General features: G+C 45.1%; 1 protein-coding gene across 3 annotated transcripts; it reads left to right on the forward strand.

Moving 5' to 3' along the window:
• The first annotated feature begins 1,068 nt into the window (after window positions 1-1,068).
• On the forward strand, window positions 1,069-16,266 carry LOC308457333 (perilipin-3-like). Of its 3 annotated transcripts, none has more exons than XM_080971063.1 (8): window positions 1,069-1,293; window positions 1,904-1,987; window positions 6,514-6,599; window positions 7,564-7,759; window positions 10,021-10,103; window positions 11,626-11,890; window positions 13,477-13,673; window positions 15,694-16,266. In XM_080971063.1, the coding sequence occupies exons 1-8, from the start codon at window positions 1,227-1,229 to the stop codon at window positions 16,126-16,128; spliced, it is 1,413 nt and encodes a 470-aa protein (XP_080827189.1). In that variant the 5' UTR covers window positions 1,069-1,226; the 3' UTR covers window positions 16,129-16,266. The 3 variants fall into 3 exon arrangements, with proteins under 3 accessions (XP_080827189.1, XP_080827190.1, XP_080827191.1); XM_080971064.1 differs by having other exon boundaries at window positions 1,187-1,343; XM_080971065.1 differs by lacking the exons at window positions 1,069-1,293; window positions 1,904-1,987 and adding an exon at window positions 4,439-4,748.

Here is a 16,266-nt window from a genome sequence, read left to right on the forward strand (position 1 = left end):
TATATAAAAACAGAAAGAAATATTACACATTTAAAAACTTCGCCATGCAGGGCTGCCTTCAGATGTCTTCTGAAGGTTGTATTGTTACATATCTCCTTGGCTCAGGTGTCACATAAATCCATACCCTCCAACATTTCTCCAGTGAAAATTGGGACACCCTAAGGAAAAGCAGGGCAAATCAGAAACTGGGACGGCTTCTCTAAATCAGAGACATTCCTGGAAAATAGAGACACTTGGGGGTGGGTTCTGTCACAGCTGCCACCACCACCGCTCAGGACAAGTGCTGGCTCATCCTCTTCCCTGAGCTTGGCAACAGCAGCACTGGTGGGGGAAAGAGTCACATTCCAGGATCAAATCAGAAGCTGGGGTGGCTTTTGTGATTCCGGGACTGTCCCTGGGAAATCGGGACACTTGGTGGGTATGAAAGCACATTGGTGCAAGACAGGCTTGAGGTCTAGTACTACTTATGACATACATATGCTCGTAGAGAGAAGCAAAAGTGTGGTGTAGTGGTTAAGAGCAGTGGGCTCGTAATCTGGTGAACTGGGTTTGCTTCCCTGCTCCTCCACATGCAGCTGCTGGGTGACCTTGGGCTAGTCACACTTCTCTGAAGTCTCTCAGCCTCACTCACCTCACAGAGTGTTTGTTGTGGGGGAGGAGGGGAAAAGGAGATTGTTAGCCGCTTTGAGACTCCTTGGGATAGTGATAAAGCGGGATATCAAATCCAAACTCTTCTTCTACTTCTCCTCTGAACCACTACAGAGCATTGTTACTACGCTATGACAATTAATCAAACACAAATGCACGCGAATTACAGATATTTATGGCAATGGAGCCCTTCAGCCGGGGTGGCCCATAATCTGGACTGTGCGACCTCCATCATGAATTACATGGTCTGCTGGCCTGGAAATTTAAGGCACTTGTCCTAATAGGTTTATGCCCTCATCACTGATGCCACCATGAGTTTCCCAGTCTTCTGTGAAATTTTAATTGCTCGAAAGCATTTCAGGGGACACTTCAAGATCCATCAGTGGCATAAAAGAGGGAGACCACCCGGTGGAGAGTTCTGAATGCGGTGAACAGAATGTCCTCCCACGAAGGGATTCCGTATTCTAAGGCAGCAATCCGGGCGATTGTTGATGCGTTCCTCTGTGGGGGTGACAGAGGAATGGAGGTTTTTAGAACTCTGTGAATGACAGCCCTTACCCTCTATCTGTAAAAGGGAAATGCCGTTTCGAGGGAGGGGAAAGGAGTGTGACATCTCCGAGAAGCTGCAGAAGTTCTGGAAAAAAAGTGAGACGGAATTTGTATTTCTGTTGCTGTGTGCTCACCTTACATATCTTGTAAGCCTTACTATTCTTGCCATATTGATCAGTCCCCTGGGTGTGGGGGTGTGGAATCATTAAGATAGCACTTCTTTTTCGATTAATATTTGCAAAATGTATGCCGGAGGTTGCCAACTCCGTCTCTTTGCAACAAGTAAAAACATGTCCTCCTGTTAGGTTAAGCAGTATTATGGTCTGCAAAGCAGGTAAAATAAACCCCTGGTTTGGCCAAGGTCTAGCAGTTGACCCACCATATTGTGTTGATTCTGTTTGCTGGATCCTGTTCTGTTTGTGCCCCTGCCTCGTGGACCAGAATTTTTGAAACCAGATGTTGGTAATTCTGTGGTAATTCTGCACCCGACTCTTTTTGTCCTATCCTCATAAACAGAAACAAGAAACAAGCTTTCTCCTTCTTAAGAATTTGGTGCGAAGGAAAAAAATCCTCATCTTCAGTTTTGTTTGGTTTTTATTTTGTGTGGGACACCTGTGGATATGTTCAAATGTTCTGCGAATTTGTCAGCGCAAACTTTTCAGAATACAGATAACCAATTTGCCCCTGCTGCAATCTTTTAATCTAGGAAAGAAGCTACATAAACTGCGCCGGGCTCTTGTTATGATGATTTATCCTGAGAATTTTACTCACTCCATTAGCTCCCCATCAGGTAAGCAACATAAACATCACTTATATTATTAAGATCAGCGTTTGGAGGCCCCACTGTCAAACATACCTATAGGAAAAGACTTTTAAGTTGTGGTATCCTGTTTGCAGAACGCTTTACCATCACACAACAGAGGCTATGTACATAATGTATGTTCAAATCATAGTTGCCTCCAAAGAATTCACCCACAGAGCTACAATTCCCAGCACCTTTAAGAAACTACAGTTCCCAGGATTCTTGAAAGGGGTGCTTTAAATACTTGGTGGGTGTACAGAGCCTGAGTGGCTTTTTGATGCAGCTTTGAAAACCATTTATTTATTTATTTCCCAAGCCTTTTCTCATTCTGATGAAAGCTGTCTGCTGAATTTACTGTTTATTTATTTTATCTGCTCTCCTGCATTTGGACTGTTTATATTTTTTACTGCATGCTTTTCATTATTATGTCTTTGAATTTGCAAGTTGTCAAAGAAGCTTTTCTAAAGCTAAGAGGCAGTGTAAAAACTTTTTTTTTTTTTAAGTAGTTCCAATGGGCTTCAATTACAAAGAGGGTAGATTTTGGTTGGACATTAGGAGGAACCTCTAGACAGTAAGAACAGTTCAATACTGAAGTTAATGACTTAGAGGAGTGGTGGGCTGCAAATTCATCTATTGAGGATGCTTGTAGCTCTAGAGTTTCCACCCTGAGCAGAGAATTAGATGGAAATAGCCTTCAAGGCTCCTTCCAACGATGTGATTATGTGAAATTCAGAGTTTTGTCCTACTTCCTGGCGATTTAGCAGATGCAAACAGGGTCACTATGGTGTATCTTTAACCACACTATTGTCAGATAACTATTGCTGCAATACTAAAGTCACTTGCTAGGCCATGTGGAGAATATAGTATGTTGGATCAGACAAAAGTCAGTTTGTCCCAGTATTTTGCTTTCATCAGCAGACAACACATGCCTTATGAAAAATCAGAAGCAAGTTATGGTTTAAAGAAAACAGTCTTATCCTTTTGTCTGTCCCCTGTGTTTGGTAGAAGGGCAGGATTTCTGAATACAGACGTCCTCCGTTATTTTGCCTAATCCCCGCCTCCCTGCCATGTAAGCTTTTGGACATCATCACTATAACTTGTGGTTATGAGTTCCACAAGGTAATAGAATATGTTTGCCTTTAGGATGGGGAACCTTTTGAAACTGAGGTGTTGCTGTCAGCAGAAACCCATGCGGTTTCAAGCCAAAATAAAATAAAATAAAATGCATGTGTTGCATTCTAAACTGAGCAAAAGACTTAAAAGAAGATTCAGTGGATGCTTGATATGGCGGTATATCAATCAAAAAGTCACAGATCCTTAGACGACAGGTATTGATTGCAGTGTACAGTGGTACTTCGGGTTACATACGCTTCAGGTTACAGACTCCACTAACCCAGATATAGTACCTCAGGTTAAGAACTTTGCTTCAGGATGAGAACAGAAATTGTGCTCTGGTGGCGTGGCGGCAGCAGGAGGCCCCATTAGCTAAAGTGGTGCTTCAGGTTAAGAACAGTTTCATGTTAAAATGGACCACCGGAACGAATTAAGTACTTAAACCGAGGTACCACTGTAAACAGAACATCAGATGCCAGGACAGAAGTTCTAGCATTATAATCATGAAAGTGAATGCAATCATCTCTGTATCTGATGCACCTCAAGTGATCATTTACACTTCTTAGGAGTTTTCTGGAAGGAATGACAGGCTTAACAGCTGTGGGATCTCCACAAAGAGAAGAGAAAAAGTAGCCAAGTCTGATGGATGGAAAGATTCACCTACTTAGGCTCTCCTGGCATGAGGAGAATTTTTAAAGCAAATGTGGTTCTATGGCCCTCTGGTGGCATTTTATAAGCTACAACATGCTGTAATAAAATTTAAGTACGCTGGTGGGCAAAGGGTCAACCGTACTGACTGAAAACTACTTCCACAATGCACATATTTATTTGTGACATTATTTGGGGGCATGGTCCATCCGAGGAAGCTCACAACATAATACACAATGAATACAAGCAATCTGAAAGTTCTCAAAATTGGCCAAAGATTGCCTTGAGACTTTTGCAGGAGGGATTCAAATGCCTAGCGAAATATTAGGGTTTATGCAGTTAAAGTGACTTATGTGCAGGAGAAGAGCCAAGTCCACACTAAACAGGCATGAGGAAGTTCCCCCAGAAAGAGCTATTGCACTCATGTCATGCTCCTCATCTGAGAAACAAGATAGCAGACTAGGCAGGCCCTTGGTCTGATCCAGTAGGGCTCAAACGTTCTTTGCAATAAGCCCCACTGGATTCAATGGGGCTGAAGTCCCAGGCAAGCTGTGCATAGGGTTGCAGCCTTCATAGCTGCTGGATTCAATTGGACAAGCAATCATAATGAAACTAATTTGCATGTACAGCCTGATTGGTTGGCACTGCTCTCTCCTTCAGTGCTTGCCAGGCTGAAGAAACAATGGGAACTCCCATCACTTGCCACCCTGGTGGTTTCCCCCCATGACTCTTCTTAGACAGTGGCAAAACGCCGCCATCTTTCCGGAAACCATCCTCATTCACCCTGGGGATGAAGTTTTGAAACCATGGCAGCGGAAGCCTCTTCCTGAGAGCCAATGTAGTCCTCCTCTAATGGGAAATGCCCAAAATGTTAACATAGCAAGCCGTCAGCGTGAAGAATAAGCCCAATGGAATGATCCAGTCTTCCTCCTCCAAGTCCAAAGTAGTTGTTGCTCTGGGGAAAAAACACTAATAGGGTTGCCTTCTGGTGAGTCTGGGTAAACACTGGGGGGAGACGCAGCTCATTCCATAGGGACAACAATGCTTGATTTAATAATAATAATAATAATAATAATAATAATAATAATAATAATTTTTATTTATACCCCGCCCTCCCCAGCCAAGGCTCAACTCAGGGCAGCTAACAAGCAATAATAAAAACAAGTTGAATGAATACAACTTAAAAACAAGATTAAAATACAACAATTAAAATATTAAAACATTAAAATATTAAAATGCAGCCTCATCACAGGAGGAGAAAGGGAAAAGAAAAAAGAAAGAGGGAGAGGGAATCAAATTGGCTCCAAGCCAAAGGCCAGATGGAACAACTCTGTCTTACAGGCCCTGCGGAAAGAAATCAAATCCTGCAGGGCCCTGGTCTCATGAGGCAGAGAGTTCCACTGGGCCGGAGCCACTGTTGAAAAAGCCCTGGTTCTGGTTGAAGCTAATCTAACTTCCTTAGGGCCCGGGACCACTAGCGTGTTGCTATTTAAAGACCTTGAGGCTCTCCGTGGGGCATACCGGGAGAGGCGGTCCCGTAGGTACGAGGGTCCTAGGCTGATTTAAGAACAGGGTTAGCCACTAGTTTTCCCAAAGGCTGCTTTGAGGATGGTGGGGGAGGGTAATACAGAGCTTTGGATCATGCCCACTCCCACCTCACAATGGGTGTTTGTATCCCAGAAATTCTAATGCCCACATCTGTTTGCCGCTGGATCGACTTGGATGGTATGTCATTTATCAGTTTTGTTAAGCTTATATTCTGCCTTTCCTCCAAAGAGCTCAGCACAATATACCGTACATTTTATTCATTTCACAACTTACTGCATAAAAATTATATACCTCTTGATTGTAAAAAATAAAATAAAACGCAGGGCTTTCCCCCTCTTTTTAAATCATGACAACCTGGTGAAATAACCTGAGAAACAGTGTAGGCTCAAGGTCACCCAGTGAGCTTCATTTGAGTGGGCATATAGCTGCTCCATCACAACACAGACTGATCATCTTTAACATTTGGAGGGAAGGAAGCGATAGCAGACCCTCCAAAGGTCCCTATTTTCCAGGGACAGTCCCGGATTTACAGAAGCTGTCCCAGTTTCTGATTTGATTCCAGAATGTCCCGCTTTTCCTTAAGATGTTTCTATTTCCATCAGAAAAATGTTGGAGGGTATGGAGTTATGTGACCCCTGAGGCAAGGAGATAAGTAACCATACAACCTTTAGAAGACATCTGAGGCAGCTCTGTAGTTTTTAAAGGTTTAATGTTTTATTATGTTTCTATATATGTCAGAAGCTGCCCAGAGTGGCTGGGACAACCTAGTCAAATGGGCAGGGTGTAAATAATAAAAGTATTATTGTTGTTGTTTTAAAAATTTAGAAACAGTGTGAGTGCTTTCAAGCCTCATTATCAATGGGAAAGTTTCCCAGTATGGAAAGGCATAGCCTGTTTTTTTAAAAATTGATTTACTTGCTGCACTTATATTCCAGCTTCCTTCTGAAAGTGGCCTGCTGGGCTCCCCCCCCCCCTACACACACATAAACATTACATCCTCACAACACCCCGTGAGGTAGGTCAGCCTGAATGATAGTTACAGGTCCAGGGCCACCCACTGAGTTCCATGGTTGAATAGGGACTTGAACCCGAGTTTCTCATCTTCTGCTTCCACTGGCAGCAACCCGGCAACGGAGCTATTTGTGGCCGTTAATTGGGCCATGATTGCCCCCGACACAATTGCTTTCTGTTCTCTGCACTTCCAGTGACCACGGAACGCATCATGTCTTCTACGAAGCCAGAACCGTCTGCTACGTCTTCAGAGACCTCTGACGAAAGTCTTGAGGATGAGGTAGTTGTGTATTCAAGCTCGTTTGAATACCATAGGTGGTATCTAACAAAAACAGTTTTTAGCTATGTGATGTAACTTTCCCAACCTTTCCCCCAACTCTCCAAAGCAGGAAATTAGATGGCACAGCTTAAAGTTGTATTAGAACAAGTGTTTAAATGAATACTCCCCACTTTGTTCTTTTCTTCTTCCAGTTTTTTTTTGCTGGGCTACACTCCTTTTTGCTATCTTATTCTCTCCTCAGATTACCCATCTCTCCAGGTTTTGCAATGCCATCTCAATCCCCCAAAGGTGCAAAAATAAAGGTGTTATTTTGTTTTTGAAAGAACCTCATACAAAATGCATGTTTAAAGGGGAGAATGCACCGAAAAAAAATGTGTGTTATACAAGCAAAGTATGTACAAAATGTGTGATAGTTTACATGTGGGTTTTCGGGGGCATTATTCTGGAAAGTCTGGAAAGACATGATGGAATGGCTCTATGATGGAGCATCAGGAAAAGTGACTGGTCCGTCCATCCCTCACTTGCAACGGAATCAAAGAACCACAGTATGAAAGGCAGGGCACTGGGAGAATCTCAGCAGATCTCAGAGCATAAACTTGATCTAAACTAGTGTATTTTAAGTTGTTTTGTCTTTGTTTTAAGTGCTATTGTTTTTTGGAAGTCACTTTGAGTTTCATTTTTGAAAAGCAAGTGACTAATTAATATAACAAATGTTTAAAATAAAATTATAAAGTCCACCCAAACACGGAGGGTTGCTAACTTCGGGTTATAGTATTGACTTGTATTACAAATTGTGGCCTCTGCTTCTTTTGTGATATGCTATTGTTTATTGGTACTGCCGTAGTGTGGACGTGTTGTTTTGTTTGAACTGTGCTCTGAATTGTTTATTTATTTATTTATTTATTTATTTATTGTACAACTGATGGCTTAAATAACAAAGATCTGGCTTTGGTTTCCATGTCAGAATGTCTTGAAGAGAGTTGGCAGCCTCCCCTTGGTGTGCTCTGTTTGCGACTTAGTTTCTTCAAACTACACCTCCATCAAGAGAAAGAGCTCCTACCTTCAGACAGTGTGTGGCGGGGCAGAGAAAGGCATGAAGACCATCACTGGAGCTGCCATCAACAAGGCACAGCCACTTCTGACTACATTTGAACCTCAGAGTGAGTAAAACTGAGGCAGAGGGCTAAATGCAACAAGCTAGAATTAGCTGAAGAGATGGCAATGAGCATTTATTGACAAGCTAGCCCACAATCGCTGAAATATACTCAGAGTCCTGTAGTGATTTCATGCTCTTTATTTCAGCTTGTAAAACAGTGATTTTATTGCCCCCCCCCCAAACCTCAGGCTTTTATATACATTATTTACACAATTAGTCCCATCTGATTGGCTGATTCTGCTTCCCTCCTGGAGCCTGATTGGTCTTTTCCTGCAGGCCAATCAGTTGTTGCATTCTAGGATCCTACTTGCCTATTGTTCCAGGATCCAAGCTTAGTACAGTCATACCTCATGTTACGTCCGCTTCATGTTATGTTCTTTCAGGTTACGTCCTGTGGCGACCCGGAAGTACCGGAAAGGGTTACTTCTGGGTTTCGCCTCTCACGCATGCGCAGAAGCGCAAAATGACGTCATGTGCATCTGCAGAAGCGGCGAATCGCAACCCGCGCGTGTGCAAACACGCCGCTGCGGGTTGCGCTCTTTTCATGTTGCAAATGGTCCTCCGGAACGGATCCAGTTCGCAACCAGAGGTACCACTGTACGTAACAATCGCCCTCAAATTGCCACTGCTATCAACACACACAACAATCTATTCAAGCTTCTCTGGGTTTAGGAATCCTTCCTACATTGGAAAGGAGGTCTAGCAGAGTGCAGGAACTTTCTGGAACCCTGTAAACGGATTCTAGTCAGTGGCGAAGCGTGGCTCCAAGATGCCTGGGGTGGGAGGGGGCGGGGCAAGCAGCAGAGAACAAAGGCATCGTGCAACCAACCCCCACCGCTGCTGGATCAACCCCAGCCCTGAGCGGAGGCTGTTGTGCCCTTCTGGCACCCACCTCCTCCCCAGATCTGAGCCTTGCAAGGCTGCTCAGTGTGGGGACACGGGGTAAACTAAAGTCACCGGTTGCTTTGCTTGTGTTTTGAAAGACACTCGCCGCTGCAGGGGGCCTGTTTGTGCGTGTTGTGTTTTCCTGCAGAAGGTTCCGCTTTCAAGGTCGCCCCTGCCCCCACATCTCCAGTGGGATGGAGTCAGGATTCGCCCCCCCCCCATGGCTCCCCAAACCGGTGCCAGCCAGTTCAGGATGGTAGTGCCGGGAGGCGGGCACACCCCCTCATTGATGATACCCGGGGCGGCCCGCACCCCCCTTCCTACGCCACTGATTCGAGTAAGTCCCTGTTCTACTTTGCTCAGTAGTCCACCAAGAAAAAACAGGAGGATCTGCTGCTGAATTTGGTTGTTACAGACAGAAATCCAAAACTGACCAGCCAAATAATCACACCAGTGGTGGAAAAAGTAAAGGTTTGTTCAGACAGCAGTAAGAAATTACAGGGGAATCAAATTCAAAATCCTGTCCAAAGTTGTGTTGGGTAATTTCTTCCAGGTTAGAAATGCAGTTGATGTTTTCCTGATTTCCTGAATCAGAAACATAGGCCTGCCCTCAGTATCTTGGCTATTTAACTGTGTGCTGTTAGATTAATTGATTTATTGCTGTTGTTATTGTTGCAATCTTGGAGGGATGTGAGATTCCAGGGGTTCCAGGCACTGAGTCAAGGTTCATGTTTCCTTTGGGATGAGGGACAGCGGAGACTGTGCTTTTAAAGAGCGGGTTTTCATGGGGAAAGCTCTGGAGCAAAAAAAGAAAAAAAGGATGCTCAGACACAGAGCTTTAAAGTGTGGACCATGCCTGGAAAGCACGAACGAAAGGTAAGTGTGGATAAGTCCATAGAAAAATAAAATGGACATTGGAAAAATGAGGGACTGAGAGAAAGAACAATTGATAGCTTTTCACCCTACCAGTATTTTGTAACCATTGCCAAAGTTCCTTGTGTGATTACTTTGTGTAATATTTTTGTTATAAGTAAGTAAGTGAAAGCCAGTGTGGTGTAGTGGTTAAGAGCGGTGGACTCATAATCTGGCGAGCTGGGTTCGATTCCCCGCTCCTCCACATGCAGCTGCTGGGTGACCTTGGGCTAGTCACACTTCTCTGAAGTCTCTCAGCCCCACTCACCTCACAGAGTGTTTGTTGTGGGGGAGGAAGGGAAAGGAGTTTGTTAGCCGCTTTGAGACTCCTTAGGGTAGTGATAAAGTGGGATATCAAATCCAAATCCAAAGTAATTCAAAGCTCAGTTGTTTTAGTGAGACTGAAAGGGACTCATGACAGCAACCATAATAAAAACCAAAGTGTCTTCCTCTCTCTGTCTCTCTTAGTTGCAACAGCAAACAGGTTTGCCTGTCGGGGCTTAGATACAGTGGAAGAGAAGATGCCCATCCTTCAACAGACGGCTGATCAGGTGAGCAGTTGTCTGCCTCCCAGAAAATTGCAAACATTTATTTAGGTCATTTCGAATAAGTCTCTGGACACTTTGCAACATCTTAAAAACATCACAAATAGAGGTGAAGGATGCCACAAATGACCCACAGTTCAAAGCAGCCCAAAACCAAGAGAAAAGATGGTCCTCTTGGAACACAGAGGGCAGATACATTGGACAAAAGATATTGGTCAAAATATAGATACGGAAGCATGGGAACGACTGTGGAATACAGACATAAAATTTACAGCATGTTATTGGTCTAACAGAAAATTATATGAAAATGATATATCGATGGTACCTAACACCGAGTAAATTGGTTAAAATGTATAAATCCAAATCAAATAAGTGTTGGAAATGTAAAGAGAAAGAAGGTTCCTTTAATCATATGTGGTGGTTTTGTAGTAAGGTTAAAGCTTACTGGGAAATAGTGTTTAAAATAACGTTTGGAAAAAAGCAAACCCAGAAGCTTGCCTTTTGGGAATTATAGGGACAGAACTACCCAAACTGTCTAGAAATTTATTCATGTATGCTACTACAGAGGCAAGAATGTTACTCGCCCAAAAATGGAAAGACGTCCCAGCTAAAGAAGAATGGATACAAAGCTTATGGAATGTGCAGAAATGGCAAAACCTAGCAGAAAAATAAGAAATCAAGATAACAAACTTTGTTTAAAAGAATGGAAATGGTTTACAGAATATTTACAAATAAACTATAAACAGATAAGAACATTGGCAGGATTATTGTAATAACCTGCAGTTTTATAAGTGTATATATATCTAAAGAGGGACACGGGTGGCGCTGTGGGTTAAACCACAGAGCCTAGGACTTGCCGATCAGAAGGTCGGCGGTTCGAATCCCCACGATGGGGTGAGCTCCCGTTGCTCGGTCCCTGCTCCTTCCAACCTAGCAGTTTGAAAGCACGTCAAAGTGCAAGTAGATAAATAGGTACCGCTCCAGCGGGAAGGTAAACGGCGTTTCCGTGTGCTGCTCTGGTTTGCCAGAAGCGGCTTATTCATGCTGGCCACATGACCTGGAAGCTATACGCCAGCTCCCTTGGCCAATAAAGCGAGATGAGTGCCGCAACCCCAGAGTCAGCCACGACTGGACCTAATGGTCAAGGGTCCCTTTACCTTATATATCTAAAGTAGATGAATAAATGAGAAAATTAAGTTAATTTGGATATGCAGATAATATTAAAAATAAATTTAAGGAACTGGAGAAAGAGGGGGAAGGAAGCCAAGTTTTGAAATACTAAAATGATCATAAAATTGTTGAAATGCATAAAATTGAAAATCATAAATAATTTTTTAATTAAATAAGAAAAAAACCACAGAGGTAAACTCAGGTCGCATCCCATGCACCATAAATTTAGAGCACATGTCTTTCTTGCAAAGAAGCCAGGGCACTGCAGTTTGCCCCTCACAGAGCTACAATTCACAGTACCCAAGACAAAAGCTAGTTTCCAATATTCCTACCAGGTCCTGTCTTCTGACTCTTGCAGGTTGTCTCTGGTACGAAGGAGATTATGTCTTCTAAAGTCACAGGTGCAAAGAGCGCCATGACCCGCAGGCTATCAGGGATGGTTGACATGACCAGAGATGCTGTCCAGGGTAGCGTGAGGACCACAACGTCCATGGTGACTGGGAGTATGAGCCTGTTGATGGGGACGAGAGTTGGCCAGATGGCCAGGACCAGCGTGGACACCATGCTGGGCAGGTCCCATGCATTTATAGATCACTATCTCCTGGTTGCCGATGAAGATATGAGTAAGGGCTCCTTAGAGTGTTTTCCCCCTACCTGTACAGTACAGAGTGGTTTTTTATCTTAATGATATGTGCAGACAAAGTGCCAAGATTTAGACCTGGGGTGGGAGAACCCTTTCAGTTCAAGTGCCACATTCCTTTCTGGGCAAATTCTGGTGGTCACATGCCCGGGGGGGGGGCAGGTACAGAGGCAAAGTACCCCTTTGGACAGTAGACTAGTTCCTACACGTACCCAGCTTTTTTTCAGCCAGAGCGCAGTTTCGGCATCTCTCAGGTGGGCACCATTCTGGCCCCCGCTTCTTGCCTTTATGTACTTCCGCGAAGCCCCAAACAAACATTTCAAGTCAAAATGGAAGCTGGCCAGTGTGTGCGACTCTACACTTTTTAAGATCTATGACTCTGTAGTTTTTAGCGGTGAATGCTGCTGTTGTCAGGGCTGCCCCAGGTTGCCCGGTGACTTACAATTTCATGGTGAGTTCTGGCACCAATTTTTCTTGATAAAAAGCGCTGCACGCACCCCTCTATATCCAGGCAAGCAAAAGGCAATACAAGACCTCAAGGACGCATTCTGCACAGGCAAACAAGGCCAGTGAGGGGTGTGGCTTGGGGGAGAGGATGTGTGGCATGAGGATAGCCCTGAGGGCCACATAGAGAGGATTGGAGGGCCATATTTATCCCCAAGCCTGAGATTCCATGCTCCTGGTTTAGACAAATCATTAATGTCTAAGGCTGGGTCAGCCCCATGAGCATCTTTCCACAACTTTATGTTCCTCTAGTGTTGGGTTTTTTTAAAAACACACATACACAAATGTGTACACATGCTCCATTAACTGTGAAGCCTCTACCACTTAGATGTGCCAAATTTATTATGGAGCCTGACCACTCACGAGGGGGGTCAGGGTTTGTGAAAATATTAGGCCCTAGATGAAATGACCCCTCCCCAGCTCACTGTCCTATCTGTAGGTAGCAAAATGGGAATAGAGATGTCAGAAATTTTGCAAAGGGGGCAGACAATGTGGTGAAATGAGGGGCATATTGGAGGGGGGCAGCCTTCCCAAAGTCATCTTGAAAGCATGAAATAGCATAATTCCCAGGACATCTCTGCAGGTGTGGGGAGGAAATGGCAGCCAGACTAACTGGCAGGTCCCAGAGATTTTCTGGGGAGTGGTGACTGGGGAAAGTAAGGCATTTCACCCTCTTTCACCCCCACGCACGTTTTCAACTGCAGTGGGGAAAACACATACGACTGGGCGGTATTCTGCTAAGTTTTACTCAGAGTAGACCCACAGAAATCAATGGACCCACTGTGGCTACATGAAAAGCTTTAAACAATGGCTCCACCATTGGGGCGTAAAATGTGATTACAATTTAACTTATAAAATGGTGCCCAAGAATGCCAACATGGTTAATCCCCGGCGTAGGGAAACATTGTGTACATGGCAACTGGCTCATGGAGATGTCTCCTGGCCATGGATCCCAACACCTTGCAAAAATAACTGGGGCCACCTCGAACACGGGGTTCCTGCAATCTCCTGCTGCAACCTTCTGTCTCCCTTTACGATCACACAGTGATGTTTCTTTTGTTTCAGATGAGACTCGGACATGTTCTAAATGTGGATTGGGGGATTCTGGGGAGGAAGTGCAGGCACAGATCAGGTGCGAAGGGTACATGGTCTGCTTGCTTTCCTTGCTGAACAAATTCCAACACTATGCTTCGATGCAGTCTCAGCGCCGCATCAGCCACACGTGCCAGAGCCTCCAAAAGGTCACAGAAAACTGCTATGCGGTAAGAGCATTCTTTCCCCTTCCTATGTCGCTCTGGGCTGGGAGGAAACAATCGCATCTCCTTTGAAAACAAAAAGTTTCAGTGAGGCTGAAATATTTCTGAGATTAGCTCCAAGGATGGTGTATGTGTGAGAGAGGGCAGGGGAAGGGGGGGGCAACTGTGTCATCTGGGTCAAATTCTACACCAGAACTTTCCAAACTTTTCGTATTCGTGACACACTTTTTAGATATGCATCATTTAGTGACACAGTAATTCAGTTTACTAGCAAACCAGAGGTTTAACTAAAGGAAGGTCAAAGGTAAAGGACCCCTGTACTGTTAAGTCCAGTCAAAGGCGACTATGGTGTTGTGGCGTTGAACTTGCTTTCGGGCCGAGGGAGCCAGTGTCTGTCCACCGACAGCTTTCCAGGTCATGTGGCCAGCATGACTAAACCGCTTCTGGCACAATGGAACACCGTGATAGAAACCAGAGCACACGGAAACGCCGTTTACCTTCCCGCTGCAGTGGTACCTATTTATCTACTTGCACTGGTGTGATTTCAAACTGCTAGGTTGACAGGAGCTGAGACAGAGCAACAGGCGCTCACCCTGTTGGGTGGACTCGAACTGCCGACCTTCTGATCAGCAAGCCCAAGAGGCTCAGTGGTTTAGACCCCAGCACCACCCATGTCCAGAGGTTAAACTAACCCCTTTCTAGCCCTGGGAAGAGCATGGGGAGCGTTCACACGACACACCTACATACGGCAGCCGACACAGTAATGTTTGGAAAGCTCTGGTTTATACATACACACACGCTGCAGAATGAGAAGTACACTGCCATGTAAGGAGTGAGAGGAGAGCAGAAGACCATTGAGTCCACAAACTAAAATAAATGCATGCGAAAGGGAATTTATGCTCCAAATTTAAACAGCACTAAATGCAAGCTGTGCTGGGGAGGGGTGACCAGGACACTAACAGTGCACTCCTGATTTCCCTACTGCAAGTGTGCACCTTGTACTTGGCACTGTTCGGATTCAGTGGATTTCCGGGTGGATCTGACCCAGTCTGGCTTGCGTTTGGCACCCAAAATGCACATGCTGGCCAGCTCCTGGGTGCGTCGTCAGCATGATCCACAGAGTTCAGCAAGTCCACAGCACAAAGTTAAGTGTGACCACCTCCCTGTAAGCTGATCCGCAGTAAAAAAGCATTAGGAGCAGGGGCTGGTGGAAAAGTTGGCAACTTCATCCTTGCATTACGTCACATCCGCTGTGTCAAAATCTCTCTTTAAGTGTGGACAGGCCATAGCTCAGTAGCAGGAGAAATGCTTTGCATGCAGAAGGTTGCAGGTTTGAGTCCTGGCATCTTGAGATAAGGCTAGCAAAGACTCCTGCCTGAAGCTCTAGAGAGCCAGTGCCAGCCAGTGCACAGCTATTACCTGTTTTTCTAAAAAAAAATATTACATTTATGTAACACCTTTTTTCAAGGTGGTGCACGTGGGTCTTCCTTTTCCCATTTTATCCTCACAACAACCCTGTCAGGCAGGTTGACTGGCCCAAGGTCACCCAGTGAGCTTCGCGACTGAGTGGGGAATAATAGAAGCCCCATCTCCCAGGTCTTTGTTCAACACGCTAGAATTGTGGAATCTTACAGCTGGAAGGGATCCCGAGGGTCATCTAGTCCAACCCAGACCTTTGATCATCTTTGGTTGCCCTCCTCTGCACACTTTCCAGCTTGTCAGTATCCTTCTTAAATTGTGGTGCCAGGAATTGGACACAGTACTCCCTTCAGCGGTAGTCTAATCCAGCCTTTCTCAACCTTGGGTCCCCAGATGTTGCGCAACAATTCTCATCATCCCTGATGCAGCACTGGTCCTGCTAGCTAGGGATGATGGGAGTTGTAGTCCAACAACCCAAGGTTGAGAGAGGCTGCTCTAAGCACTCCACCACACTAGGTGGACCAAAGGTCATGACTTGGAATAAGTCATCTCCCTGTGTTGTTTTTTTCTAAAAAATTATATTCCCCAATGGATGTCTGCATTTCAGGAATGGAAGGCTTGGCTGGCCGCCTTGTACTATACAGTCACACTCCCGCTGAGGACCATCTACCTGATCATCCTCTTCAGTGTGGAAGAATTATCCTCCCAGTTTCACGAGAATGTCCCCCAGGCCTCTTACGCCCTCGAGGAACTCATGATGGCCCTCTCCACCCTAGAATGCCTGCAGGATCTCTGCCGAAGAATCTTCACCCGAGTGTGGGAGAGAATGTCTGAGGAGGAGAACCTGAACGCGCTTTTGAACTACGTGTCGCAGTCCCTGCCCTTTTGCTTCTTCACAAACAGCTGCAGATGCAAGACTTGCCCTGGCAGTGCCATAAGGGCCCTCAAGATCACGCGGAGCGGGCAGGCGTCTCGAGGCACCTTTTCTGGGCAGCAGGAATCCAGGACCAGCTTCCTGGCAGCAGCAACCCCAACCACCTGAGCCCTCTGGCTCTTGTTCACCTGTAGAAGGCAGAGGAGGAAAGTGTGCAATGTGGACTTGAGGGCATTTTTAAAGGGCTTGGTTCTTAGATTAAATCCTAGGCACAACAGCAGCCTGGCAGTAAATGAGTGAATTAGA

The sequence above is a fragment of the Podarcis pityusensis genome (genome assembly GCF_964106645.2).
Source record: "Podarcis pityusensis genome assembly, chromosome: 10".
In the NCBI taxonomy this organism is placed as follows: Eukaryota; Metazoa; Chordata; class Lepidosauria; order Squamata; family Lacertidae; genus Podarcis; species Podarcis pityusensis.

Excerpts from the sequence above, each read along its gene's own strand:
- LOC308457333 (XM_080971063.1), top strand. The coding sequence starts at position 1,227 with ATGCCGTTTCGAGGGAGGGGAAAGGAGTGTGACATCTCCGAGAAGCTG. Across the intron at positions 1,988-6,513 it reads CTCCATTAGCTCCCCATCAG|TGACCACGGAACGCATCATG; the intron begins GTAAGCAACATA and ends CTGCACTTCCAG. Across the intron at positions 10,104-11,625 it reads TTCAACAGACGGCTGATCAG|GTTGTCTCTGGTACGAAGGA; the intron begins GTGAGCAGTTGT and ends TGACTCTTGCAG.